Source organism: Megascapheus bottae, chromosome 17, assembly GCF_031878675.1.
Source record: "Megascapheus bottae isolate mThoBot1 chromosome 17, mThoBot2.hap1, whole genome shotgun sequence".
Lineage (NCBI taxonomy): Eukaryota > Metazoa > Chordata > Mammalia > Rodentia > Geomyidae > Megascapheus > Megascapheus bottae.
In genome coordinates, this window is record NC_143525.1 from 50,783,333 (window position 1) to 50,809,502 (window position 26,170).

Consider the following 26,170-nt stretch of genomic DNA (forward strand, 5'->3'; position numbering starts at 1 on the left):
TTCTAGCTCCATAGCACCTCCTTGTGACCATAGGACCAAACATAAACTTTCTTCATAGAAAGTTAAATCTAGATTCTGTGGAACTGTTCCACCACATATAATTTCTCAAAAGAAAAACTAAAAAAAAAAACACTTTTTTTAAAGGGCAATAAGTTCAATATCAAGGGCAGACAGATATATACATACTTAGATGCAGACTCAGAATTCAAGCACTAAAATTCTAACAGAGGCTGGAGTTTGGCCTAGTGGTAGAGTGCTTGCCTAGCATGCACAAAGACCCGGGTTCAATTCCTCAGTACCATGTACACATAAAAGGCTAGAAGTGGTGCTGTGGCTCAAGTGGTAGAGCACTATGAGAAAGCCCAATGACAGTGCTCAGACCCTGAGTCCAAGCTCCAGGATTGGTCAAAAAAAAAAAAAAAAATCTAAAACAGACACAAATTGCTATGAGAACAAAAACTTTCCCAAGCCAGGCACGGTGGCTCACACTTGTTATCCTAACTACTCAGGAGGCTAAGATCTGAAGATCGAGGTTCAAAGCCAGCCCAAGCACAAAAGGACCTAATTAACCTATAGAAAATGGGAAGTGGGGCTTGGCTCAAGGGTAGGATGGTAGCCTTGAGCTGAAGAGCTCAGTGACAGTTCCAGGCCAAGTTCAAACGCCATAACCCACCAAAAAAACAAAAAACAAAAAACAAAAAAAACCCACTACCTTTTCCAGATACAGCTGGAAGAGCAACATGGCCACTGTGAGAGCCAGGCGTCTACAACCAGCTTACAAAGGAAATCCAACACTTTTTTTTTGTTGTTGTTGTGCTTTTTATTTTGTTGTTGTTGTTGCCAGTCCTGGAGCTTGAACTCAGACTAGAGCTCTACCACTTGAGCTAAGCAAACACTCTACCATTAGGCCAAACATCCAGCCAGGAAATCCAAGACTATTTAAAAATGAAAATTAAGCCAGGCACTGGTGGTTAATATCTGTAATCCTGCCTACTCAAGAGGCTGAGGTCTGAGTATCATGGTTCAAAGCCAGCCCAGGCACAAAAGTCTGTGAGACCCTTGTCTCCAATTAACTACCAGAAAACCAGAAGTAGCTCTGCAACTCAAAGTAGTAGAGCCCTAGCCTTGAGCTGAAGAGCTCAAAGATAGTGATTAACCTCAGACTTCAAGCCGAAAAAAAAAGAGAAATGGAGTCACTCTGGAAAAGGTTACAAACAACAATGAATGATACAATCTAAATCATAGGAATCCACTAAAAAAAAATTGTGGAAAAACAAGTAAACAGATGCTTTAAATGCTTTGTCTTTTTCCCTACCTGCCCTAGCCTGTCAAGCTACAGGTAGCCAAGCTATGAGAAGAAAACTGTTTTGACTGGTGAACAAACACCTGGCGGCCCGCCTACATGTTCAGTCCAACCTCCAGTGACCAGAGTGAAGAATGAAGGCAAATCAAGCTCTCTGCTCAGAAATGCACGCGCAAGTGCCTACACAATTTAGTCAGCAAAGAACATAAAGTCTACGTGCCAGTGATTGTATATAGAGATTCCCTTCTTGAATACTTGTTTTGTTAAACTTGACATTTGAAATATGATGTAAAAAAATCAATGTTAATAAATTCTTTAAAAAAAAAAAAAGAACCAAAGAACAGTCTAAGAGTTTGGCCTAGTGGTAGAGTGCTTGCCTAGAATGCACAGAGACCAGGGTTCAATTCCTTGGTACCACATAAATACTTTCATCTCCACAGGACACAACTAATCAATTGTTCTGATACAGGTTCTGAGGCATGCCATGAAGTCAGAGCATCAGTATTGAGCTGACCCTGCTTTTTCACTCAAGGCTAGCACTTTTCCACATGAGTGACAGCTCCACTGCCAGCATTTTGTTAGTTTACTGAAGACAAGAGTTATCTGGGCTCTGTTGGCTCATGCCTATAATCTGAGGATTCAACTTCGAAACCAGTGCAGGCAGGAAGGTGCACCAGACCATTTCCAATTAACCACCAAAGAGCTCAAAGTCAAAGCAGTTCAGGGACAGCACTCAGGTCTGGAGTTCAAGGCCCAGGATCAGCACAAAAATCAATAAAAGTCTCAGACTTTTTTTCTTTTCTTTTTCCTTCACATGCTTAGAACCCTAATCTTAGCCTCCTGGGTGGCTAGATTTACAGACATGAACTACGAACATTCAACTCAACTCCATGCTTATAGAATGGAAAAGGCCAGGAAACAGCCAAGCAACACAGCTGTGCCCAAAATACCATACACAAAACACCACCCACCCAGAAGCCTCAGTGACACAATGGACTCAAAGGAATGAGGAAAGGAAGCCACACTGCAACCTGCTTTTCTGGACTGGACAGCACCGCTGACATGGAATCCTTTCTTCCTGTACAGAGCTGTGTTCCAAGGCAAGTCCTTCCCTTCGGACAAGCAGGGGACTCTACCGCAGAGCTACACTGTGGCTAGAAACTTCTCTAGACATATTTCAGAGTTCTGTAACATCATTCAGACCTACTTAGCAGTAACGGCAGATTCCCTGGGCTGTGGATCAATTAACATGAAAGTAAGTACAGCAGCATGAGGAAGAACAGGATCAGTCCTAAGCAGCCTCAGGTAGTCAATGGCTTATGGCTCTCCCTTATGCCACCGTCTCCTAGGTGATCACTTACTTGATCTTCAGCAAATGGAGGGATTTGCTGGATGATGCGGTTATCTCTCCAGTCTTGTTTCTATTAATGTAAACGGAGAAGCCATTGTTTTGGAAGCCAAACTCCTTTGCAACCTAGAAGCCCAAACGGATTTGAAAAATTAGTTCAATATTATGACACATACCACAACACATCAAGGCATTCTAGTTGAGCCATGATTCCTCATTAGTTAAACTCATTATGTCACACTCATTTAAGGAAATTTGCACCATTCATGCAAGTGCCAGTTCAAATAGAAAAAGTAGCCCCAAAGAAGCAAAGGCCAGGAGTCAGGAGCATAGCCTAGTGTTAGAGTGCTTGCCTAGAATGCACAAAGCCCTGGGTTCAATTCCATAGTACCATATACACAGAAAAAGCCAGAAGTGGTGCTGTGGCTCAAGTGGCAGAGCACTAGCCTTGAGCAAAAGGTATCCAAGGTATCACACCTGTAATCCTAGTTACTCAGGAGGCTAAGATCTGAGGATTGCAATTCAAAGCCATCCCAAACACCAAAGTTTGTGAGGCTCTTATCTCCAATTAACCACCAAAAACCTCAGAAGTGGTGTTCAAGAGGTAAAGTGATAGCCTTGATCTAAAGTGCTCAAGGACAGCACCCAGGCCCAAAGTTCAGGCCCCATAAATGACCAAAACATCTGTAGCAACAAGTTGAAGGCATGGTCAAGTGGCAGAGCACCAGTCCACAACCCAAGTATCAGATAACAAGTTTGAGTTCTGGTCTCAAAAGGAAAAAAATGAGACGCAAGCCAAGGGTCAGTGGCTCAGACTGAATCCTACCTATTCAAAAGATCTAAAGATCTTAGTTCGCAGCCAGTGCAGGGAAAAAAAGTCAATGAAACTTCTGTCTCTAATTAACCTTCAAAAAAGATGGAAGGGGCCGGGCACGGTGGCTCACGCCTGTAATTCTAGGTACTCTGATGATTGTGGTTCAAAGCCAGCCTGGGCAATAAAGAATATGAGACTCCAATTAATCACTAAAAAACAGAAAGTGGGGCTCTGGCTTAAGGGGTAGGGAGGCAGCCTTGAGCTGAGGAGCTCAGGGACAATGCCCAGGTCCAGAGTTTAAGCCCTGTGACCCACAAAAAAAAAAAAAAAAAAGGGCCAAGTGGTCAGAGTGCTTGCCTAGCATGAAAGAAGACCTGGGTTCGATTCCACAGTACCATATGTACAGAAAAGGCCAGAAGTGATGCTGTGGCTCAAGTGGCAGAGCACTAGCCTTGAGCAAAAGGTTTCCAAGGACAGTGCCCAGGCCCTGAGTTCAAGCCCCAGGACTGGCAAAAAAAAAAAAAAAAACAAAAGACAGACAACCCAGCCCAAACAAAGTCTACTCGACTCTAATCTCCAATTAACCACCAGAAAACTGCAAGTGAAACTATGGCTTAAAATGATAGCCCTAGCATTGAAAAAAAGAGCTCAGGGATAGGGCCCAGGCCCTGAGTTCAAGCCCCAAGACAGGCAAAACAAATATTTCAGCAATGCAAGTTGTATATAATCTTAGCTCCTCAGGAGATTGATCTTCAGAGGACTGAAGTTCAAGGCTACCAGGGCAGGAAAGCGATGCTAGACTCCCATCTCCAAAAGAACCAGCAAAAAGCAGAGCTGGCTGGGCACCAGACTCATCCGAGCTACTCAGAAGTCTGACACTGACCAGCCATTCCTTGACATCAGCCCAGGCAGAAAACTCGACAAAAACTCCATGTCCAAAATGACTAGAAAAACAATAGGCTGGAAGCATCGCTTGAGTGTTAAGTGTCAGCCACGCAGGCAGGCTTAGCTCAGGCAGGGTAGGTCCTGAGTTCAAATCCTGAAACTGGCAACAAAAAATGCAGGACTAGAAGGCAAGTTGGTAGAATGTGAAACTAGCAATCACAGAAAACCCTGAGTTTAAAATCCAGTACAGCTATGTGCCCCACTCCATAAAAAAAAGTCGGAATTAAGAGTCATAGTAATGTTTACAAAGTTTAATGTTTACTTTTAAATTAACTGTAAACTCACAATTCCAAATATGAAACCTAAAAACAGGAAGAAGTGCAAAATGATACCACAAAGTCAATAGAAATATCTTCTGTGCAAGGCATTTTGCTACATGCCAGAAATCAAACATAAATTCAGCAAACACTGAGCAATACTACCTGCTGGCACCCAGAAATTTTGAGTGTTAAGAATACAAGTTTGTGGCTCACGCTTATAATCCTAGCTATTCAGAAGGCTGGGACTGGAGCACTGCAGTTCAAAGCCAGCCCAGTAAATCCTGAGAAAGGAAGTCCTGATATTCTTATTCCTAATTACCTGCCAGAAAGCCAGAAAATGAGGAAGTGGCCAGAAGGAAGTAGCATTGTGGCTCAGATGGTAGTGTTAGCCTAGATCTGAAAAGCTCAGGGAGAAGGCCTAGGCCAAGTTCAAGCCAGGTGATAGTGACTCCTGACTCCCCACTGTAATCCTAGCTTCTCAAAAGGCTGAGAAACATGGATCAAAGCCTATCCAGGCAAACAAATGTCAGACTCTTATCTCTATTAAAAAAAAAAAGCAGGAAGTGAAGGTGTGGTTCAAATGGTTGAGCCAGTCTTAAACCCAGTCTTGAAAGAAAAAGCCAAGTTAGATCCAATACCAACACTCACAGAATATTTATAGTAATAACAACAATAAAGTCATTGTAATAAAAGGAAAAAAAAAGTGGCCTACTGGTAGTGCTTGCTTAGCATGCACAAAGCCCTGGGTTCCTCAGTACCGTGTACACTGAAAAAGCCTGAAGTGTGTCTAAGGCTCAGGTGGTAGAGCATTAACTGGCCTTGGGAAATCTCAAGGACAGTGCTCAGGACCTGAGAGCAAGCCCCAGGACTGGCAGATAGGCAGATAGGCAGATAGGTAGATAGGTAGATAGACAAGACAAATAGACACAAAAAGCTCTCATCATGGAGATTCTTACTGTTAAATGTAGGACCCTGAAAGAAAAAGATCCCTTTGGTTATTTAGCCAGTCCTAGGGCTTCACTCTGGGCTTAGGCACTGTCTGTGAGCTTCTGTGCTCAAGACTAGCATTCTACCACTTGAGCCACAGCTCCTCTTCCATAGTAATGTTTTTCTATAGAGAAAGCACTACACACTATTGCCAAGGGAGCATTTTGCCAGGAACTTTAGCTGTTTGATGGAAGAAAAAGGAAATGAGGGGCCGGGAGTTTGGCCTAGTGGTTAAAGTGCTTGCCTAGCATGCATGAAGACCCGGGTTCGATTCCTCGGTACCACATACATAGAAAAAAGCCAGAAGTGGTGCTGAGGCTCAAGTGGTAGAGCTCTAGCCTTGAGAAAGTCCAAGAACAGTACTAGGCCCTGAGCTCAAGCCCAGGACTGGCAAAAAAAAAAAAAAAAAAAGAAAAAGGAAATGAGGAAAAGAGAAGCACAGCAGTGAAGAGTGAAGGAGATCCTGAAAGATAAATGAGCACACCAATGATACCTTTTTCAGAAATGTTGCAGCAGTTTCTCTTTTTGTTGCTGTGATCCGCTTAACACCATCTGGAGACTGGACTCGGATGATCTGTTACAAATTTTAAAAAGATGGTTACTTGGGGCTAGTAAGATGTTCATCTAAGCCAGGCACCAGTGGCTCATGCCAACAGTACCTAGCCTTTTTCACCCTCTTCAGGGGACAAATAATGTCTTCATACAATGAAGGATGACAGCACAGGAAGAACCCCGTGTTCTCCCATGGCAAACTGTGAAGCCTTTATTTTTTATTTTTTTCTTTTTGCCAGTCCTGGGCTTGAGCTCAGGGCCTGAGCACTGTCCTTGGACTTTCTCAAGGCTAGAGCTCTACCACTTGAGCCTCAGCACCACTTCTGGCTTTTTTTTTTCTATGTATGTGGTACCGAGGAATCGAACCCGGGTCTTCATGCATGCTAGGCAAGCACTTTAACCACTAGGCCAAACTCCTGGCCCTTATTTATTTATTTATTCTGGCCAGTCCTTGAGCTTTCTCAAGGCTACAGCTCTACAACTTGTGCCACAGCACCACTTCCAGCATTTTTCTATGAATGTAGTACCAAGGAATAGAATCTGGTCTTCATGCATGCTAGGCAAGCACTCTACCACTAGGCCAAACTCCTGAAGCCTCTTTTGTTTTTTTCCCCGCCAGTCCTGATGACTGAGCTCAGGGCCTGAGCACTGTCCTTGAGCTTTCCTCAAGGTTAGAGCTCTACCACTTGAGCCTCAGCACCACTGCCAGCTCTTCTATATATGTGGTACCAAGGAATCGAACCCCGTGAAGCCTCTATTTTTTTTTTTTTTTCGCCAATCCTGGGCTTGAGCTCAGGGCCTGAGCACTGTCCTTGGACTTTCTCAAGGCTAGAGCTCTACCACTTGAGCCTCAGCACTATTTCCAGCTTTTTTCTACGTATATGGTACCAAGGAATTGAACCCGGGTCTCCATGCATGCGAGGCAAGCACTTTAACCACTAGGCCAAACTCCTGGCCAAAAAAAAAAGAAAAGAAAAGAAAAAGGAAAGGTGGACAGTGGAGGACAGCTTAAGTGGTACAACATTAACTACCTGTCTAACATGCAGGAAGTCCTGAAAAGTAAAAGGCTGAGAAAGGAAGGTGGGTAGGTCTCACATCATCATCAACTTTAGCAGGCCTTTTTGTTGTTGTTTGTTTTGTTTTTGCTGGTCCTGGGGCTTGAACTCAGAGCCTGAGCACTGCCCTTGAGCTTTTTTCTCAAAGCTAACACTCTGCCACTTGAGCCATAGCACCACTTCTGCCTTTTTCTGTGTATGCGGTACCAAGGAATCAAACCCAATAAGCTACTTAGAAAAAGCCAGAAGTATGCCAGACATGGTGGCTCTCACCTGTAATTTTAGCTACTTAGGAGCATGAGATCTGAGGATCATGGCTCAAAGCCAGACGAGGCACTAAAGACTGTGAAATTCTTTTTTTTTGCCAGTCCTGGGCTTGAGCTCAGGGCCAAATTCCCGGCCCCGACTGTGAAATTCTTATCTCCAATTAACTACCAGAAATCTGGAAGTGGGGCTGTGGTTCAAGGGGTAGGGTGGTAGCCTTGAGCTGAAGAGCTCAGGGACAGCGCCCAGGTCCAGAGTTCAAGTCCCAGAACACACAAAAAGAAAAGAAAAAGGCAGAAGTAGCACTCTTGCTCTAGTGGTAGAACAGCAGCCTCAAGCACAAAGAAGCTTAGGGACAGCACCCAGTCCCTGAGACAGATATATAGATATAGATATTCTATAAAATATGTAACCTAGATTTTCCTACAATAGCATGACCCTATCTCTTCTAACAGCTTTCACTTGACTTTACTACTACATTTTCCCAACTTTTTTTTCAGACTTTGTGCTGAAAAATTATGAATGCTAAAGAGCAAAAATTACTATGTACATTTCTGCGGTATGTATATGTGTGCCGCTCCTAGGACTTGAACTCAAGCCCTAAGTGCAGTCCCAGAGCTATTCTGCTCATGGCTCGCTCTCTCACTTGAGCTCCAGCTCCAATTCCTTCAATTCTTTGTTTCGTTTTGGCCAGTTCTAAGGCTTGAACTCAGGGCCTGAGCACTGTCCTTGGGCTTTCTCAAGGCTAGCACCACTTCTGGCTTTTTCTATGTATGTGGTACTGAGGAACTGACCCCAGGTCTTCATGCTTGCTAGGCAGGCACTCTACCACTAGGCAAACTTCCTCCCCTCCTTCTACTTTGTAGTCACATCTGATTTTCTTCTCCCTCACCTGTGTTAATTATTTATTTATTTAATTTGTTGGCCCAGGGGCTTGAACTCTGAGCCTGCATGTTGTCCCTAAGCAACTGAGTTCAAGGCTAACAGTCTACCACTTGAACCACAGTGCCACTTGCCTGTGTTAATTATTTTGACTAACGATTTTTAGTGTTCTTCACTCTAGGTTCAATATTTAGAAAAAAATCTACTAATACACACCACAAGGTAAATATATTCACACTATCCATTTTGAAATCTATTTCCAATTCTGTACCATGTAAAAAGTGATGAACGCTGGCTGGAAGTGGCCTAGCTTTCTTAACATGCCCAAAGACTCGGGTTCAAGTCCTCAGTACCACATACACAGAAAAAGTCAGAAGGGCTGTGGCTTAAGCAGTATAGTGCTAGCCTTGAGAAGGCCCAAGGACAGGGCCAGTAGTTTGGTTTAGTGGTAGAGTACTTGCCTAGTATGCACAAAGACCTGGGTTTGACTCCTCAGTGCCACATACATGGAAAAAGCTGGAAATGGAGCTGTGATTCAAGTGGTAGAGCTCTAGCCTTGAGAAAGCCCAAAAACAGTGCTCAGACCCTGAGTTCAAGCCCCAGAACTGGCAAAAAAAAAAAAAACAAAAAAAAAACACAGCTGGTACTGCATTCAAGTTTGACTGGGCCTCTCATAGTAAATACAAAATAAAATACAGGGCTGGGAATTTGGTCTAGTGATAAATTGCTTACCTAGCATACATGAAGACCTGGGTTCAATTTTTCATTACCACATACACAGAAAAAGCCACAAGTGGTGCTTTGGCTCAAGTAGCAGGGTGCTAGCCTTGAGCAAAAAAGTGTCCAAGGACAGTGCCCAAGCCCTGAGTTCAAGCCCCAGGACTGGCAAAAGAAAAAAAAAAAAAAGGAAATGGGTGGAGTTAAGAATTAATAAAATATATATGACAATCATTACAGAACTTAAAAAAAAAAGCAACTTTAAAAAAAAAATTTTTTTTGGTCGGTCGTGGGACTTGAACTTGGCTTGGGCATTGTCCCTGAGCTCTTCAGCTCAAGGCTACTGTACCCCAGAGCCACAATGCCACTTCTGGTTTTCTGGTAGTTAACTGGAGATAAGAGTCTCATGGACTTTAGTGCCTGGGCTGGCTTTGAACCTTGATCCTCAGATCTCAGCCTCCTGAGTAGCTAGGATACAGGTGTGAGCCACCGCACCCAGATTTAAAAAAAAAAAAAAAAACCTTTAACAAAAAAGAAGGAAGGGGGCCGGGAGTTTGGTAGTTAAAGTGCTTGCCTAGCATGCACGAAGCCCCGGGTTCGATTCCTTGGTACCACATACATAGAAAAAAAGCCGGAAGTGGTGCTGAGGCTCAAGTAGAGCTCTAGCCTTGAGAAAGCCCAAGGACAGTGCTCAGGCAATGAGCTCAAGCCCAGGACTGGGGAAAAAAAAAAAAAGAAAGAAAGAAAGCAATTTCTTAATGGTGTTTTAATTTGTCGCAGCCTAAAGCCCAATACTGTCCATGAGAGGCTAGACTCATGAGAATTAGTGGGAAAAGTCTAGAACCCACTGGGACCAGCTTTTAACTCAGTAAAGCAAGTAGAAAGTTTGAAAGCAGTTCTACATGCTAATAAACTGATATATTTCTGATCAAGTCATCCATGCTGGTAAATTTTATTTCTGAAAGGTATCTGCCAGTCTGAGGTTTCCCTAGGGAGTTGTATTCATTCTGCCCATCTCCAAGGAGAGAAATGGGAATTAGGGGTGGGGTGGGTAGAGGACTCCTGAGCGCAGCAGAACAGGTTGGGGGAGTCCTTAGGGGAAAGCCTTAAACTCCGGACTGGGAATGTGCTCACCTACCATGCATAAAACCCTGGGTTCGCTTCCTCCGTACCACATACACAGAAAAAGCCAGGAGTGGTGCTGTGACTCAAGTATAGGGCGCTAGGCTCGAGTAAAAGGGGCTCAGGGACAGTGCCCAGGCCCTGAGTTCAAGCCCCAGGACTGGTAAAAAATCAAAATTAAAAATTAAAAAAAAAAAAGGCTTAAACTCAAAGCTAGATTTTGCGGGTAGCCACGACACGGACACCGGGGCACATGCAGAGGCTGTCCAGGGGCGAACGCGAGACCACTACCCGCCTGCCCTCGTCCTTGCCCCGACCCTCCTCCGCCTAGTCCACCCGGCCCAGGAGCCCACGTCCCCGCCCGCCGGCCACACCGACGGCGCCACGCCGCGAGCGCCCGCCCGCCCGTCCGCCCGCCCGCCGGCCGGCTTGGTGGTGTTCTGAGTCCACGCCCGCGTCCCGACGCGGGACGAAAGGGCGGCTCGCCGGGCTAGCCGAGTGTCCCCGGCCCCGCCGCCCCGCCGCCCCGCCTCGGCCCCGTCTCCGCGGCCGCGCCAGGCCCCGCCGCGCGGGGGCCCGCCCAGGACGCCGGCAAATCTGCTGCCTCATCCCGGCGCCCGCTCCCGCCCGGCCGCCCCACTCACGATGCTCTCGGCCATGGCGGCCGCTTCTGTCTCCGGGCTCGGGCCCCGAGCCCCCGCCGTCGTCGCCGCCTGCCGCCCCACGGGCCTCGAAAACCCGGCCCCAGCCTCAGTCCCGGCCTCGGCCTCCCGCCGCCGCCGCCGCCACCGCCGCTCCAGCTTCGCCGCCCGGCTGCGCCAGTCAGACCGACGTCCGGTGCCTCACTGAACGCGCTCCGCCGGGCGCGCAGCCCCGAAACAAGGTTCCGGCCCCGCCAACGGCTGCGCGCACGCGCAGTGTGAGAGCGTCGGGCCACGCCTCCGCCACGCCTCCGCCACGCCCCGCCCCGCAGAGACGCACACCGCACGCACGCGCGCACGCACGCACGCACGCACCAAGCCTTGGCTCTGGAACGGCGGGAGTGACGCGCAAGGTCAGGTCCCGTCTTTGACTCCGCCGCTGGAGCCACGGAGCCACCGCCTCGCTCGGGTTTCTTACTCCATCCCTGGAGCCACACCTCCAGTCTGGCATTTGCTATTTAATGGGAGGAGGAGTCAACGACAGGACCTTCTGTGTCCCTCACTGTCGCGTTCCCAGGGCAGAGGTCAGAACTGTCGTCCTTTCCACCTTTGAATAATATCTCAGGGTGCGTTGAAACGGCCCCGTGCAGAAGGGGTGCAGAGGGTCTTGTTGATGTCTCTTCCACCGGGCCTCCACAGGTCACACGCACCCCAGGCAGAGGCAGAGCAACCCAGAGCTGCGCATGGACAGTCCGCACTGAGGGTCTGGGAGCGAGCTTTCTGTTCCTGTAGCGGCACAAGAGCACGGTGGTGATCACAGCGAAGGACGGGCCCCCTGAGCCCGCCGACATGACAATCAGACCTGGCAGGTGGCGGCTGAAGTCACTGGTGTGCTGCTGGGAGCGCCTGGGAGTGTGACTGCGAACCTACTCGTGGGCAGAGTTCTTTGAGGAGGCAGGCCGGGCTGATGGAGGAACCGAGGCCCACCGGGAGACCTGCAGCAATAGCCATGAGCAAGGCCACCTCGCCTCAAACTGCGCAGAGCACAAGGGATCCCCACAGCCAAGGCCCAGACCTCAGGGCCAGGAAGAAAGGTCATCTGCATCTCCACTGGCAGCCCCCGCCTTAAACTCGAAGATGTGACTTCTCACATGATCTCCCTGTGATCTGGCCTGCGGGTAGAGCTTGAAGCTTGCAGCTCTGGGCTGCAAAACTCATAATCAAGCCAGATCCCTGGCTGCTACCCGAGAAAGACCAGCTACCTAGCACCTGTGCCAAGGACTGCTCCTTCCAGCGTGGCAGATGGAGGAGGGAGAAAGGAGCCCCTTGCTGTCCCAGGTGAGTCAGTGCCCAGTGGCTGTCCAAGCCTTGAAGCCTCAGGAGGACCTGGCATTTCACTCTCCAACCCCACCCTAAGCCTGTTTATATGCTGGGGCTTGTTGTTAGGCTGGTGGACAAAACTGGCCTGGATTAGGGAGATCTTCATTGATCAGGTTCCTCTCTTACTCACTACTGCAGTTCTCTCAACCGGGTGCCACCGTTACAGGGTCTCTCTGTGAGTCTAGGTCCAGAGCAGATGGAGACAGTGTCTCTTGAGGCCAGCTGTGAACTCTATGGCATTGGACAGATCGAATCTGGCCACTTGAGCTCCACAGGTGTCTATGCTTTCTGGAGCCTGGGAGCTGAAAAATAGCCTCATGTCCTCTATTCTGAGCTCAGAATCATTGAGCCCTTGATTCAATCAGACCTGGAATGGGACTCCTGCCCAGAAAGCTGGCCACAGTTTCCTACGTCTCCCCTAAATCTAATGGTCATCAGACTGACACTGTCTCTCCCTTGCTGGCCCCACAGAGAGAGACCAGAGGCCCCTTGTAGCCTGGCCTGCTTGGCTTAGCGTCGGGCTGGAGGGTGAGGTAGGCCCTTGGAAGGCTCTGCGTCCTCCAGGTGACTTCCACGGTGACCTGGCTGCCCTTCTCCCTGCCCTGAGAGCCTGGGCTCCACTAATGGGACTAGCTGAGTGGACCCTGGAACGGCGGCACAGCTGGTTTCAGAGGGAGAGGAAGAAAAAGGGATAGCCTGTGGACCAGCTCCTGTCCTGGAGGGCCTGGGCTTTTCTGGCCTGCATGAGAAACCCTCCTGGGTGCACTTACAAGCAGACCCTAGCAAATGCAGGAAGAGTATCCTGCCTGCCATGGACGAGCATTGTGGGCAGAACAGGGGCCCTGACTCACTGCACAGATAGGAAGGGAGGACAGCACCACCCATTCTTCACTCCAGACCTTGAGCATGCATTCATTCCTCGTTTGAAAGGAAGTTAGAGGCTCAGTTGCTCAGCAGCACTCTCCCCCCACCCCATCAATTGTGGGGTTTCAAATCAGGGCCTGAGCTTTTGTGCTCAAGGCTAGTGCTCTACCAATTTGAGCCACAGCTCCACTTCTGGTTTTCTGGTAGTTAATTGGAGATAAGAGTTTTCTCGATTTCCCTGTCTGGGCTGGGTTGTTTTTTTCATTTTTTTGTTTTTTGCCAATCCTGGGACTTGTACTCGGGGCCTGGACTCTGCTCTTACACTTCTTTTTGCTCAAGGCTAGCATTCTACCATTTGAGCCACAGCACCATGTCCAGCTTTTTCTGTTTATGTGATACTGAAGAATCGACCCTAGGGTTTCATGCATGCAAGGGAAGCACTCTACTACTAGGCCATGCTCCTAGCCCTGGCCTGGGTTTTGCTTTCTTTTGTTTTTGTTTTTGGCTAGTCCTGGGTCTTGAGCTCAGGATCTAACCATTGTCCTTGGACTTTCTCAAGGCTAGAGCTCTACTACTTGAGCCACAGCACCACTTCTGGATTTTTTTTGGGGGGTGGGGTCATGAGGCTTGAACTTGACCTGGGCACTGTCCCTGAGCTCTTCAGCTCAAGGCTACTTCCCTACCCCTTAAGTCAAGCCCCACTTCCCATTTTGTAGAGGTTAATTGAAGAGTCTCAGGTCCCGGGGCTATCGTTGAACCTTGATCCTCAGATCTCAGCTTCCTGAGTACCTAGGATTACAGGCGTGAGCTACCACGCCCGACTTGGCTTTTTTCTATGTATGTGGTACTGAGGAATCGAACTCAGGTCTTCATGCATGCTAGGCAAGCACTCTACCACCAGGCCATGCTCCCATCCCCAAAACCCAGGTCTTTGTGCATGCAAGTCAAGTACTCTACCACCAGGCCACGCTCCCAGCCCATGGCCTGGTTTTCTTTTCTTTGAACTGTGATCCTCAGACTCAGATCTCAGCCTCCTCCTGTGTGGCAACCATTACAGGTATGAGTCAGTTTTTTCTTTAATTTCTCTTGTGCCAGAATGAGCACTGTCCCTTAACTTGTCTGTGTATTTGTGTGTATGTGTGTGTGTATACCTATGAGAGAGAGAGAGAGAGAGTGTCTTGAGAATTGATCTCAGAGCCTGGGTGCTGTCTGTCCCTGAGGTTTTTTGCTCAAGGCTGGCATCCTTCCACTTGAGCGTCAGCTTTTTGCCGGGTAATGGGGGAGAATCAAATCAAAATCCTCAGATCTCAGCCTCCTGAAAAGGATTACAGGCCTGGGCCATCCCACCCGTGCGGGCTCCGGGCTCCCGCCAGGCCTTTCAGCATCCACTCCACCCTTCACCAGGCTGATTCCTCCCATTCCTTCCACCCTTCCCGGCCCTCTGCCGTGAGGCCTCCCCCTGGCTGACTGGCACAGGGTCTGAGAGAATGCGGTCTTACCAGGGAGGGTTCCTGGTCTCTCTTTCCTTTGCAGGACGCTGCCAGCCGGAAGCCGTCCCTCGCCAACAGTCTACTTGTGTCCAGCGACTCGGGCCCCAGCCTCTCCATGGGAAGCAGCTGTGTCAAGTATCTGATTTTCCTGTCCAACTTCGTCTTCTCCCTGGTGGGCCTGCTGGCCTTGGCAGGCGGACTCTGGGGCCTGGCGGTTAAGGGTTCTCTGGGGAGTGACCAGGGAGGACCCCTGCCTGAAGACCCCATGCTCGTGCTGACGCTGGGAGGGCTGGCTGTCAGTGCAGTAAGCCTGGCCGGCTGCCTGGGTGCCCTGTGTGAAAGCCGCTGCCTACTGTTCTGCTTCTGTGGCACTGTCCTTGCCTGCCTGGCGCTTGAGGCCCTGGCAGGAGTGCTGGTGCTGGCCCTCTGGGGCCCGCTGCAGGATGGCCTGGAGCACATTCTGTCCATGGCCGTCACTCTCTACCAGGACGACCCTGACCTGCGCTTCCTCCTCGACCAAGCCCAGCTGGGGCTGCACTGCTGTGGAGCAGCATCCTACCAGGACTGGCAGCACAACCTGTGAGTCCAGCTGTGGGCGACGGAGGCGCTGCCCAGAGGGCCCTCCGTCACCTGTGCACACAGGCTGGCCTGGGCACGCGTGGCCGCACAGCGCACACACTCCCGTCCTCCCGTCCTTACAGGCCCACACACACATACACACATAGGAGCGACCACTTGCTCCTCCCTGAGCCAAGGGCTCTGGCTCAAATCGACCCTCCAGCCCCTCACTTACCCTGGCTCCAGGCCAGAGGAACACAGGGTCCCTGAGGGAGAAGCAGAGCCAGCAGGCCAGCACGTCACCTGGTTACCTGCCACCACACAGCATGTCTCAGCAGCGGCGAAAATAACGTTTTCAGTGACTCAGGAGACCCTTCTTGTTCTAACCCCCCAGAGTTCTGTGTCATGGCTGGACGTGTGTACATACGCGAATGACTGACCTTTGTTAAGAGAGCGGTTCAGGCTAGGTGCTGGTGGCTCACATCTGTAGTCCTTGCTACTCAGGAGGCTGAGACCTGAGGATCACAGTTCAAAACCAGCCTGGGAAGGAGAGTCTTTGAGACTTTATCTCCAATGAAAACTGGAAGGGGAGCTGGCTGTGGTTCAAAGTGGTAGAGCTAGCCCCGAGCAAAAAAGCTCCAGGATAGTACCCAGACCCTGAGTTCAGGCCCCAGGTATGACGATAAGACCAGGAGAGGGCGGGCAATCCAGGATTTATGGTCTATTTAAGGATTTCTCACGTGTGCATTCTCTCCTCTCCCTCTCTCTCTCTCTCTCTCTCTCTCTCTCTCTCTCTCTCTCTCTCTCCCCTCTCTCCCCCTCCCTCCCTCCCTCTCTGTCTCTCTGTCTCTCTCCCCACAGAGTTCCATTCAGGGTTTAAGGCTAGCACTCTATCACTTGAGCCCACAGTGCCATTTTTGACTTTGTGTACTATGTTTTTAACTATGTGGTACTGAGGAATCAAACTCAGGGCTTCAAGCATGCTAGGCAAGCACTCTACCACTAGGCCACATTCTCAGACCACCATCCCTTCTTGTCCCCTCCCCCCCTGCAAAAGACTCTTAAAAACTAGTCCTGCTTAATGGGTGTAGGGAAACAGCAGGTAGCCAGCAGTGGGGATTCTCAGGACTGAGGTCTGAGCCTACGGGCGTTGGCCTGGTAGAAGGGCATCTGGGATTGGGCAGTGATGGTAGCCGTGCCCCACAGGCACCAAACGGCTCCTTCCGGCCCAGTGTTGCCTCTTCTCACCGAGCCTTGACCACTTCCGAAGCCTCTGGCAGAGCCCAGCCCGGCTTACCCTCACTCTCCACTGTCTGCTCACATGAACGCACAATGGTGGAGCAGGCTTCTTTACCTTCCCTAACCACCCCAGCCTTCCAATAAACACAGCCAGGATTCCAGCACAAGGGCAGAGAGCTCCCATGCACAGCAAGAGGGGAAGCTGGGAGTCAGGCATGCGTGTGTGTGTGCTCATCTATGTATGTGTGTCTGAGTGTGTAAGCATGCGCACATGTATCTCGTGTACCGTGTTCACATGCAGATACATACCTTTTGCATGCACATATGGTGGGCATATATATGTGTATTGTTCATTGGATTTGGGGGGTTTGTTTTGTTTTTATGCTGGTACTAGGGCTTGAACACAAGCCCAGGGCAATGTCCTTAACTGCTTTGTTTTTGTCAGCCATGGGGCTTGAACTCAGGGCGTGGGCACTGTTGCTGAACTTTTTTTTTTTTGCCAGTCCTGGGCTTGAGCTCAGGGCCTGAGCACTGTCCTTGGACTTTCTCAAGGCTAGAGCTCTACCACTTGAGCCTCAGCACCACTTCTGGCTTTTTTCTATGTTTGTGGTACCGAGGAATCGAACCTGGTTCTTCGTGCATGCCAGGCAAGCACTCTTCCACTAGGCCGCACTCCCGGCCCCTGTTGCTGAACTTTTGACTCAAGGCTAGTATTCTATTCCTTTGAGCCTTTGAGCCATAGTTCCACTTCTAGTTTTGGTTAATTAGTGGTAAGAGTCTCACAGGGACTTCCCTGCCTGGGCTGGCTCCAAACCTTGATCCTCAGATCTCAGCCTCCTGAGTAGCTAGGATTCTGAACCCTTTTTTTTTTTTTTTGCCAGTCCTGGGGCTTGAACTCAGGATCTGGGCATTGTCCTTGGACACCTTTTGCTCAAGGCTCATGCTCTGCCACTTGAGCCACAGCACCACTTCCAGCCTTTTCTGTGTATGTGGTACTAAGGAATCAAACCCAGGGCTTTGTGCATGTGAGGTGAGCACTCTACCACTAGGCCACACACCTGGTCCCTCCCTTAACTTTTTTACTCAAGGCTGTTATTGTACCACTTGAGCTACAACTCCATTTTCAGCTTTTATGGGTTAATTGAAGAGAGGAGTCTCATGGGACTTTTCTGCCCAGGTTGGCTTTGAACCTTGGTCGTCAGATCTTAGCTTCCTATGTAGCTAGGGTTACAGGTGTGAGCTGCAGGAGCACACTGTGGACTGTATCTGCATGCCTTGTGTGTGTGTGGAGACGTGTGCACGTGTGTGCCTGTCCTGTGCATATGGAGTGGAAATGTGAAGGTGGGAGGGGGCCTTGTGTGTGTGTGTGGAGACGTGTGCACGTGTGTGCCTGTCCTGTGCATATGGAGTGGAAATGTGAAGGTGGGAGGGGGCCTTGTGTGTGTGTGTAGACGTGTGCACGTGTGTGCCTGTCCTGTGCATATGGAGTGGAAATGTGAAGGTGGGAGGGGGCCTTGTGTGTGTGTGTGGAGACGTGTGCACGTGTGTGCCTGTCCTGTGCATATGGAGTGGAAATGTGAAGGTGGGAGGGGGCCGTCTCTCGGTCTGGTCTTGGGACCTCCTCCAGGACTGAGGCCGCTTATGCCCCACCCCACAGGTACTTTAACTGCAGCTCTCCTGGGGTGCAGGCCTGCAGCGTTCCTGCCTCCTGCTGCATCCACCCCTGGGAAGAAGGAGATTTGATGAACACTCAGTGTGGCTTCGGGGCCTTGCGTCTGGATGAGGATAGAGCTGCACAAATAGTGTACCTGCAGGGCTGTGGACCCAGGCTGCAGCAGTGGCTACGAGACAACGTGCAGATGGTGGGCGGCTGTACCATCACCCTCACTGTGGCCCAAGGGGCTGAGTTCCTTTTAGCCGCCTGGCTGCTGAGGGACCTCGCTGCCTCAAAGTGGCAGCAGACACTCCGGCCTTCATGAGCTATCCGAGGAGGAGAAACCCCTTCCCAGGACAATGTCAGAATAACCAGCCAGGAAACACACCCTGGGTCACTTATCCTGCCAGGCCTGGCCTCCTCCTCAGCTGGCCCGCCTCTTGCGCCTCCAGAACTAGAAGCAGTTCTCTGCACTGCCATTCCATCTCACACAGGTACCTGCTTGCTCCTTGCAAAGGCTCCCGTGGTCCTCCATCAGGCCAGGTCTGCTTCCCCTGGGACACCTTGGGGTAAGCGTTCCTGCCTCTGATCGCTGTCTCCTACCTTGGCTCCATCCACCTGTAATTGGCCCCCTAGTTTCCCTGTTTTTCCCACCGGACACTTGCCCTCCCCTGAGGCCACATCCCCCTTCCTGGTACTTGGTGGGGTAGGGGATAAGCCCCCAACCACCCCCGCCAAAAGGTGATTTTTCCTTGGGAAGAGTAGGTTTGTTTATTAGAATTAACTACCATTGCTGGGCACGGTGGCTCACGCCTGAAATCCTAGCTACTCAGGAGGCTGAGATCTGAGGATCAAGGTTCAAAGCCAGCTCCAGCAGGGGTAGCCTTGAGCTGAAGAGCTCAGTGACAGCACCCAGGCTGAGTTCAAGCCCTATGACCCACAAAAAGAAAAAAAAAGAAGGGTTAGGAGTTTGGACTCGTGGTAAAGTGCTTGCCTAGCATGCATGAAGATCCAGGTTCAACTCCTTGGTACCACACACATAGAAAAAAAAAGCAGGAAGTGGTGCTGAGGCTTAAGTGGCAGAGCTCTAGTCTTGAGAAAGTCCAAGGACAGTGCCCAGGACTGGCAATAAATAAATAGAAAAAAGAATTAACTACCATTCCTACAGCAAACTGCAGGTGGCAAGTAGCCTGGATTCTCCCACCCTGGGAGCCATACCAGTTCAGGATGGTGAAGAGGACTGGGAATGTGGCTTAGTGGTAGAGTATTTGCCTAGCATGCACAAAGACCCAGGTTCAAGTCCTTGGTACCACATACACAGAAGTGGCTCTGTGGCTCAAGTGGTAGAGTGCTAGACTTGAACAGAAGTTCACGGACAGTGCCCAGGCCCCAGAACTGGAGGGGAAAAAAAAAAAAGATGGCCTAAGACCCTGTGGCCCAGGGCTCACTTCACTTCCAGGGCTAGCATGGTCTGTGTGAGCCGTCCCAGCAGGGTCACAGAGGGCCTTCCGAGAACCACTATGGCTTCTCCTGGGGACCAACTCCACATTCACATCTGTCCAGCTGAAGGAGCATTTGTTGTTCTGAGTGCTGCCAGAGAGGCCTCGTCCCCGCCTGGGTTGGCAGAGTCCCCACATCACATGGCATACACCTAACATGGGTGGGCACGGTGTCAGATGGCCAGCACACAGGAGATATCATGGGCCACTCATGGTGTGTGGTGCTGTGACGCCTTCATCACCCCCACCTCCTCAGGGGGGTCTACTCTTCTCACCTGCGTGCTTGCTGCACCAACCACAGCCACCAGGACTGGGGAGAGTTATCTTAGGAATCCAAGGCTGCTAGGACAAGGCTTGGTAAAGTATGTGATGAATAGGTTTTCTGCCATCCACCTGGTAAGCCTTACTGCTTTCTCCCATGATTCCGGCTGAATAGTCCCTCTTCCCTTCACCCAGGCCCCCTACCAACATACCCTAGGCCAGCAAGGACATGCTAGTTTTATTCTCAAGCAGGAAAAACAAAGGTGACCCATGCTGGGAAGGCCAGTGCGACTGGTGGGAATGAGGGACCTCCAGGCCTCCCTACACGGCCTGCCCACAACCTCCCCAGGACACCCAGGTATAAGGGTGGTGGGGAGGGAGAGCTGCTCACCCGCAGAGAGCAGGGCAGAGCTGGGGTGTGAGGGACCGCCTGTGGGAGCCGTCCTGTACTACAGTCCCTGTGCAGACTCCAGGTGGCCCACGGGGAGGGTGCAGACCTGAGGGGTGGGCCTGTACCTCTACAAGGCCGGAGGGCATCCTGGGGGCAGCGGGCAGGCTTCCTAGTACTGGTATTCAGGGCCTCAGGTCTTCTCATCGGGAGGCCAGCTGGTCTGAGGCTCCACAAAGATCCTGAGCAGGCTCACGGTGGGCCCATGGGGGTCAGGGCTCCAGGCCAGGGTCTGCTCAGATGATGCCATACTGGGCCAGCTCGTGCAGCTCCAGGTGGTTGAAGGCCTCCCATGGGCAGATGACGGTGATGTCTGCGGGAAAGGGCAGGGTCATGAGGTCCCTCAGCTCGGGGGCCACCCTGTCCCGTCTCCCTTTTCTTCACACCTCAAGTAGAGATGACGATTTGCCCAGGATGGGAGTAGAGACCCAGGATTCTTCTCCCAGGACACCCTAGCTCTCCAGGAATATTGTCTGGACCCCACAATGGGTCTAAGGGTGAGCCCTCAGGGTGTGCCCTCGGGTAGACTTAAGGACTGTTATGGAAGGGACTTGGGGACAAGGAAAATGGTTCTACTCCCCTCGCCTCATAAGTCTACATCAGGGGAGGGAATCGGAGGACAGAAATGAGGGGGACCAAGAGTGCCCCCCAAGCAGTAGGCAGGGAGCTTGGGAGTACCTCCAGAGGGCCCTGGGGGCCCTTCCAGGGGGCACTGCCCACTGTCATACCTGTGCCCAGACCTTCCATTCCAGGGATGTCATCCCCAAACCTGCAAGGACAGAGGGGTCAGGACCCAGCTCCTCCTGAAGTAAGGCTGGAGTCCAGGGAAGAGACAGCCCTCCCTTCAACTTCCTGCCGCTGGGCAGGGGTTCCTTCCACCAACACGGAGACGCATCCTAGGCTACAGCAGCGAAGGGTCGTAGCCACCAGGTGCATGGGGCTCGGCCATGCCTGTGCGAGAGCCCAGTACGGCCTCACCGGGGGTGGCGTGCCGGTGCCTTCTGTAGCCATCCTCCAGTGTAACTGTGTAACATGGGGCCCGAGGCAGGTCGCTAGGTGTCAGTGGGTTCTCACGGGACTGGGTTGGAGTTCTACAGAGTAGGTGCCTGCCTCCTGCCTGCTGTCTGGCTTCCATCAGTCTCTCCCTGGCTCACCCACTAGATGATGCCACCTGCGAGGCTGTGAAGGAGCCACGGTGCCTTTAGCAGAAGCCAAGGCAATGGTTCCATCTCCCCTGCAGTGCTGTGCACAGAGCCTTTTCTCTTTGGTGGTCCTGGGGCTTGAACTTGGGGCTTTGTGGTTGCTAGGCAGATGTTCTACCATTTGAGTCACACCTGAAAATAAAAAATTCTGAGCCTCCATTACTCTGCTGTAGCCACATACAGGCGGCATCTATGGGAGCGTGCTGGGTTCTAGTACGTGTGTGTGCACGTACACAGGTGACTGTGGACACACACTCCCTAGGGTGAGGCACTGGCTGAGACTCTGGGAGGGAGTGGCCCACGTCCCACAGTACCTAGAGTGCCGCCAGGCCCGCCTGCCCGCTAGCCCTCCTCAGGCCTCGGGAAGTTCCTGCCCCAATTAAGAGGGTGAGAACACTTCCCCAGCAAGGCTGTGGAAGCTCCCCCAGCCCCACCTCCACTTCTCCTCTTTCTGAAGACTCCCGGCTCCACTCGGCTTACCCTTGCACGCCCTTCTTGGGGGGCTTGCTCTTGAACTGCCTGGTTTGCCGCTGCTTGAACTTGGGCGGCCCCTTCCTGGGGGTGACCGGTCCCCCAATCACCCTGGTAGCTGACCGGACCTCCACCTTTGGTGGCTCCAGGTTCATGGTGAGGCTGGTGGAGTGCAGGGACCCTTGGCTTCTGGACCGCTTCAAGCTGGGTTTTTATTCTTCCTACACGCTGTGGGAAGAGAGCCAGGGATTCCGGGCACTTTTCCTGCTCCGCACCCCCAGTCTGACCCAAACCCACCAGAACGGAAGACCCAGGACCCAGGACCAGCCAGGCAGCAGCTCCTGCCCCAAGGAGCCACCTTCCAGGCCCACTGAGGTCCCCTTCCTGACCTCTGGTCCCCTTGCCTGAGCTACCAGATGCCACCTCCACCCCGTGGCTGCCTAGATCCACAGGCTCAGCCCCGAGACATGTCAAGCCAGGACCTCTCGTCTCCGCCCCTGCAGGAAAGCCTAGAAGACGCTCCTACGGACCTCACCTGGCCTGCAGGTCCGCTGCTCTGGTCTCTGGCTGGCCCTTCTGGACAGTCATCTCTGGGCTGCCCTCAGCCACCCAGGCCCCTTCTCCTGACTCTGACCCCATGGCTTCTGCCTCTAGATCCTGATTTCTTTATCCACACCTCACACTAGCCCACGTTCCTCCTCTCCATGTGCTGGGGAGATAGTCTTCGTTTCTATTTATCTGCTTGTTGTTGAGGGACAAGGATGATACATAATATCTGACAAAATGGAGGAAGGGGTCTGTCTCAGAACCAGGTTCCTGTTGAGCTGTGTAGCCACCCTCCCACCCCCCGACTCCTTTCACAAAGGGAGGGAGAGGGAGGCTATGCTGTCCCTCCCTGGCTGGCAGACAAGCCCCTCAGCAGTTCACTGGCTCACTGTCCCTGGGCCTGCTCGGAGCCAGACTTACCTCCAGGTTCTGACACCGCTGCTCTGCATCAGGCACCTCACTGAAAGGTCTCTTCCCCCCCACCCCAAGCTCTAAGCCCCAGTGACCTTGACCAAGGGTAGCTCAGCTTCCTCTAAGCCTATTGCCAAAGGGAGAATCCTAATCTTCCAGGCCAACACAGGCCTCACAGACAGCCAGAAGGTTCTGAGGCTACGCATAGAAGACAGACAGGAGACAGTGCTGAGGCCTGGATGTCCCAGAAACCACTTTGAGGTTCCCTCTGCTGCAGGCCTCCAGTGTGGTACTGATCCAGCCTGGGGACACTGTCAGATGAACATCCCAACTGAGACTGACCAGGAGGCAAGGACCGGAGGCCTCTTTCTGGGGGTGCCTTTCCCGAGGCCCATTCTCTACTCTGGGGTGGACCCTGGGAGAGAACCAGGATGGCCTGGCTGTTTGTCCCTTACTTTCCAAATGGTAGACCCCACTCTCCAGGCCCAGGCCCTGTGGGTAGCTCTCCACTACTCAGTGCTATCTCCATGGAAACGCTCCCTAGCCTGGCTGGCCTGGCTGGGGAGCTGGTCACGTGTGTCCAAAGGCTCCCAGACCATCACTGGTCTTGGGGACAGTGGCAGAGGTGATAGGTATGACAGGCAAAAGGTAGGCTCCTGAAGACTCAGGGTTTCGCTGAAACAGTAAAGGCCGGTGAGCTCCCCTCCACCCCAGGGAGATGGGCAGATGCCTAGCTGCCAGGAAAGGCAATGGCGTGGGTCATACTTACCAAAAGCTGTGTGGGTCTTGGAGCCACAGGTTCCAGTGTGGCTGGACCTGGCTAGGCAAGGCAGTGGCTCAGCATTTATTGGCTTCCAATGATTGGATTAGGAGTCCCTTGACTGCCACGAATGAGATTACCAGGCTGCTGAGGGAGGATAACTGACAATCCTGGAAGTAGAAGAAGGTGCTCAGACTGGTCCGAGGCCTGAGGGGAGGATACTGTAAGGATGGCCAAGGTGTGGAGCAAGTGTGATCCTGAACTGCGTCCAGGTGGACTTGCCTTCTTGAAGCCCCTGCCCACGTCATGGCTGGCTCTGGCCCTGGGACTGGTCCTGCCCGCCCCACCACGGCAAACGGCCTTCATGGTCCCAACTCTGTGTGGTCCAGGCATTCTGGTTATTTTGCCCCTCTTTTCACCCTGCTTCTTGTTCCCTGACCCTCAGGATTCTATACCTGCCCCGTGTGCCTCTTCCCCTGCCCTCCAGAGCCCTGCAGTGTCCCCTCACACTAGACCAGGATACTTACTTCACGTGGGAGTTTCTTTCACACTTACCACGCATGTATGTTTGGCTGATTCTTGGGTTCTGCTTTGATTTTTTTCACTAAAGTGAAAGGGGTGTCTAGGCCAGCATTGTTACTTATAGATAGGCAGGCACCTGCAAACTAAAGGATAAAAGAGCAATGCTGCCAATGTGGCAGAATTGTCAAGCTCAGACAGTTGGGTTTGTTTTTTTTTTGCTTCCCCTCCCCCAGATAGTTCTATTCTCCACCCACTCCAAGGGGCAAAGCCAGTGGCTTCTCTGGAGATGTCTTTTCTTTTTTTTTGCCAGTCCTAGGGCTTGAACTCAGGTTGTGGAGCATTATCCACTACAGCCAGAGCACCACTTCTGGCTTTTTCTGTGTATGTGGTACTGAGAAATTGAATTGAACCCCGGGGCTTGATATATGCTATGTGAGCACTCTACCACCAGGTTATGCTCTTGGCCCACTCTGTGGATATCTTAGCTCTTCTACCAGATAAAAAGGGCTAAGGGCTTTCCCACCCAGCCTCACAAGTGACATTCAGAGTCTAATGAGAACTATCAGCAAGACTCCGGAGATGCTGCATGAGCCTATCACCTGAACCCTGCAGGTGGGTAGGAGCTGGTCACCATCAGCCAAGGAGACTACAAAAGCTTCCTATGCAGCCACCACACGGAACTCATTTATTCTTAGGTAGTCAGTGAGACAGCCCTTTTTATTCCCAGAAGGCACAAGCCCAGGAAAGGAGTTTGACAAAGGGGCACAGTTGCTTCCTGAACAGGTGCTGTGTGTGCACAAAGTGAGGGTGTCTGGGGCTCAGCTTCTACTCTTAGTGTGGAGCCGGATCTCCATCCTGAGAAAGGCCTTGAGGTTCTCGTCGGCCACATGCTCCTCCAGGGCAGCCAAGGCCCGTTCCCCTCCATCCTGGTAGTGGTGCAGCAGAGTCTCTGCATAAGCCACCCACACACAGTTGGGACAGCCACTCATGCAGCAGTTCGTAGGAGGCTTGAGCTCTGGTGGCAGAGGGTAAGAAGATCCGAAGGGACCCCCACTGGGCAGGGACGGGTGGGGTGGCTTCCTGGCACTGTCTGTCCCTGCTTCGGCCCCCCCTTCCGCATGGTCCAGCCCCACATCTTGGTGGCCATCACCAGCTCCCACTCCAGCGTAGCGCCTCAGAAGAACAGTCCCTCTTCCAGAAAGCCTCTGGCAGCAGTCGCAGATGGAGAGCCAGCGAGCTCCCTGTGGATGTAGAGAAATATGACTCTCCAGGAAGCCAGCAAGACCCCCCTGGCCTCCACCTCTAGGGAATGTTCAGCCTTCCTCTAACTGCACAGGTGGCTCCGTGTCGTTCCCAAAATGGACATAACGGTCGGTGTGAAGAGGACAAGGTAGGACCGGTAAGAATTGCCGAGTTCAGAGTCAAGTGCTGGGTGTGTGCTCCAGCCGGCAGGCGGGGCGCCTGGGCCCCCCCTTCCGATGGCTGGGTGCCTGACGGTCCGAGGAGGGGGCCAGGGTGGGGTAGAAGCGCTCCTGGTCACACCTGCGTCTCCCCGCACGGGCACCGCGCTCCGCCAGGCCCCCCCTGACAGCCTGTCCTGTCTAATGGCGTCACGGTGGCCCTCACCACGCGACAAGCCCAAGGACCCTTCCTCAGACGCCGAGGGAGCCCTCGTGCCCCGCCTCGGCCCTCGGCGTCCTTCCCGGGCCTGCGCCCTGCACACTGCGCTCGTGTGCCACCTCCTGCCGCCCAGCGCCGGGCCCCCAGGGCACGCGGGGAGCCCAGGCGCCAGGCGGAAGCGGCGGCTCTCGGCGCGGCCCTCCCCCGACCCCGCCCGCCGGTACTTGCCGAGCGGCGGAGGACGGCGCCCACGGCGCGGCCCCCCGGGCCCACGGCCCGCAGCGACATCGCCGCAGGCCGGCCCCGGACGCCGGGGGCGGAAGAGCGGGGGCGGGCCCGGAACCGGAAGTCTCCC

General features: G+C 52.1%; 4 protein-coding genes across 4 annotated transcripts in view; 1 reads left to right on the top strand and 3 right to left on the bottom strand.

The window, feature by feature from the left end:
- Positions 1-11,082, bottom strand: part of Nploc4 (NPL4 homolog, ubiquitin recognition factor) — a 46,345-nt gene extending 35,263 nt beyond the window's left edge. The window contains exons 1-3 of the mRNA XM_090351361.1: positions 10,894-11,082; positions 6,151-6,231; positions 2,665-2,777 (exon numbers count right to left, since the gene is read on the bottom strand). Of these exons, the coding sequence (XP_090207487.1) occupies positions 2,665-2,777; positions 6,151-6,231; positions 10,894-10,908 (209 nt within the window). The 5' untranslated portion in view covers positions 10,909-11,082. The remainder of the gene's footprint in view (positions 1-2,664; positions 2,778-6,150; positions 6,232-10,893) is intronic.
- Positions 11,083-11,283: 201 nt separating this feature from the next.
- Positions 11,284-19,214, top strand: Tspan10 (tetraspanin 10). Its single transcript, XM_090351364.1, has 3 exons — positions 11,284-12,228; positions 14,668-15,203; positions 18,079-19,214. Exons 1-3 carry the CDS (start codon positions 12,193-12,195, stop codon positions 18,398-18,400), a joined length of 894 nt encoding a protein of 297 aa, XP_090207490.1. The 5' UTR covers positions 11,284-12,192; the 3' UTR covers positions 18,401-19,214.
- An 852-nt stretch (positions 19,215-20,066) lies between these two features.
- Pde6g (phosphodiesterase 6G) lies at positions 20,067-22,784 on the bottom strand. The gene is made up of 4 exons (XM_090351362.1): positions 22,492-22,784; positions 21,966-22,184; positions 21,012-21,052; positions 20,067-20,596 (listed from the first exon to the last, which is right to left on the bottom strand). The coding sequence occupies exons 2-4, from the start codon at positions 22,109-22,111 to the stop codon at positions 20,520-20,522; spliced, it is 264 nt and encodes an 87-aa protein (XP_090207488.1). The 5' UTR covers positions 22,112-22,184; positions 22,492-22,784; the 3' UTR covers positions 20,067-20,519.
- A 2,073-nt stretch (positions 22,785-24,857) lies between these two features.
- Positions 24,858-26,119, bottom strand: Oxld1 (oxidoreductase like domain containing 1). Its single transcript, XM_090351537.1, has 2 exons — positions 25,822-26,119; positions 24,858-25,436 (listed from the first exon to the last, which is right to left on the bottom strand). Exons 1-2 carry the CDS (start codon positions 26,101-26,103, stop codon positions 25,014-25,016), a joined length of 705 nt encoding a protein of 234 aa, XP_090207663.1. The 5' UTR covers positions 26,104-26,119; the 3' UTR covers positions 24,858-25,013.
- Positions 26,120-26,170: the final 51 nt, after the last annotated feature.

Bases quoted from the DNA above. Each gene is read 5' to 3' on its own strand.
- Tspan10 (XM_090351364.1), top strand. From the start codon at position 12,193: ATGGAGGAGGGAGAAAGGAGCCCCTTGCTGTCCCAG. The intron at 12,229-14,667 runs GTGAGTCAGTGC...TTTCCTTTGCAG, and splicing joins GGAGCCCCTTGCTGTCCCAG to GACGCTGCCAGCCGGAAGCC. The intron at 15,204-18,078 runs GTGAGTCCAGCT...CCCACCCCACAG, and splicing joins CAGGACTGGCAGCACAACCT to GTACTTTAACTGCAGCTCTC.
- Oxld1 (XM_090351537.1), bottom strand. From the start codon at position 26,103: ATGTCGCTGCGGGCCGTGGGCCCGGGGGGCCGCGCCGTGGGCGCCGTC. The intron at 25,437-25,821 runs GTGAGGGCCACC...CTACATCCACAG, and splicing joins GTCCTTGGGCTTGTCGCGTG to GGAGCTCGCTGGCTCTCCAT.
- Pde6g (XM_090351362.1), bottom strand. From the start codon at position 22,111: ATGAACCTGGAGCCACCAAAGGTGGAGGTCCGGTCAGCTACCAGGGTG. The intron at 21,053-21,965 runs GTAAGCCGAGTG...CTGTCCTTGCAG, and splicing joins CCCAAGAAGGGCGTGCAAGG to GTTTGGGGATGACATCCCTG. The intron at 20,597-21,011 runs GTATGACAGTGG...CCTTTCCCGCAG, and splicing joins AATGGAAGGTCTGGGCACAG to ACATCACCGTCATCTGCCCA.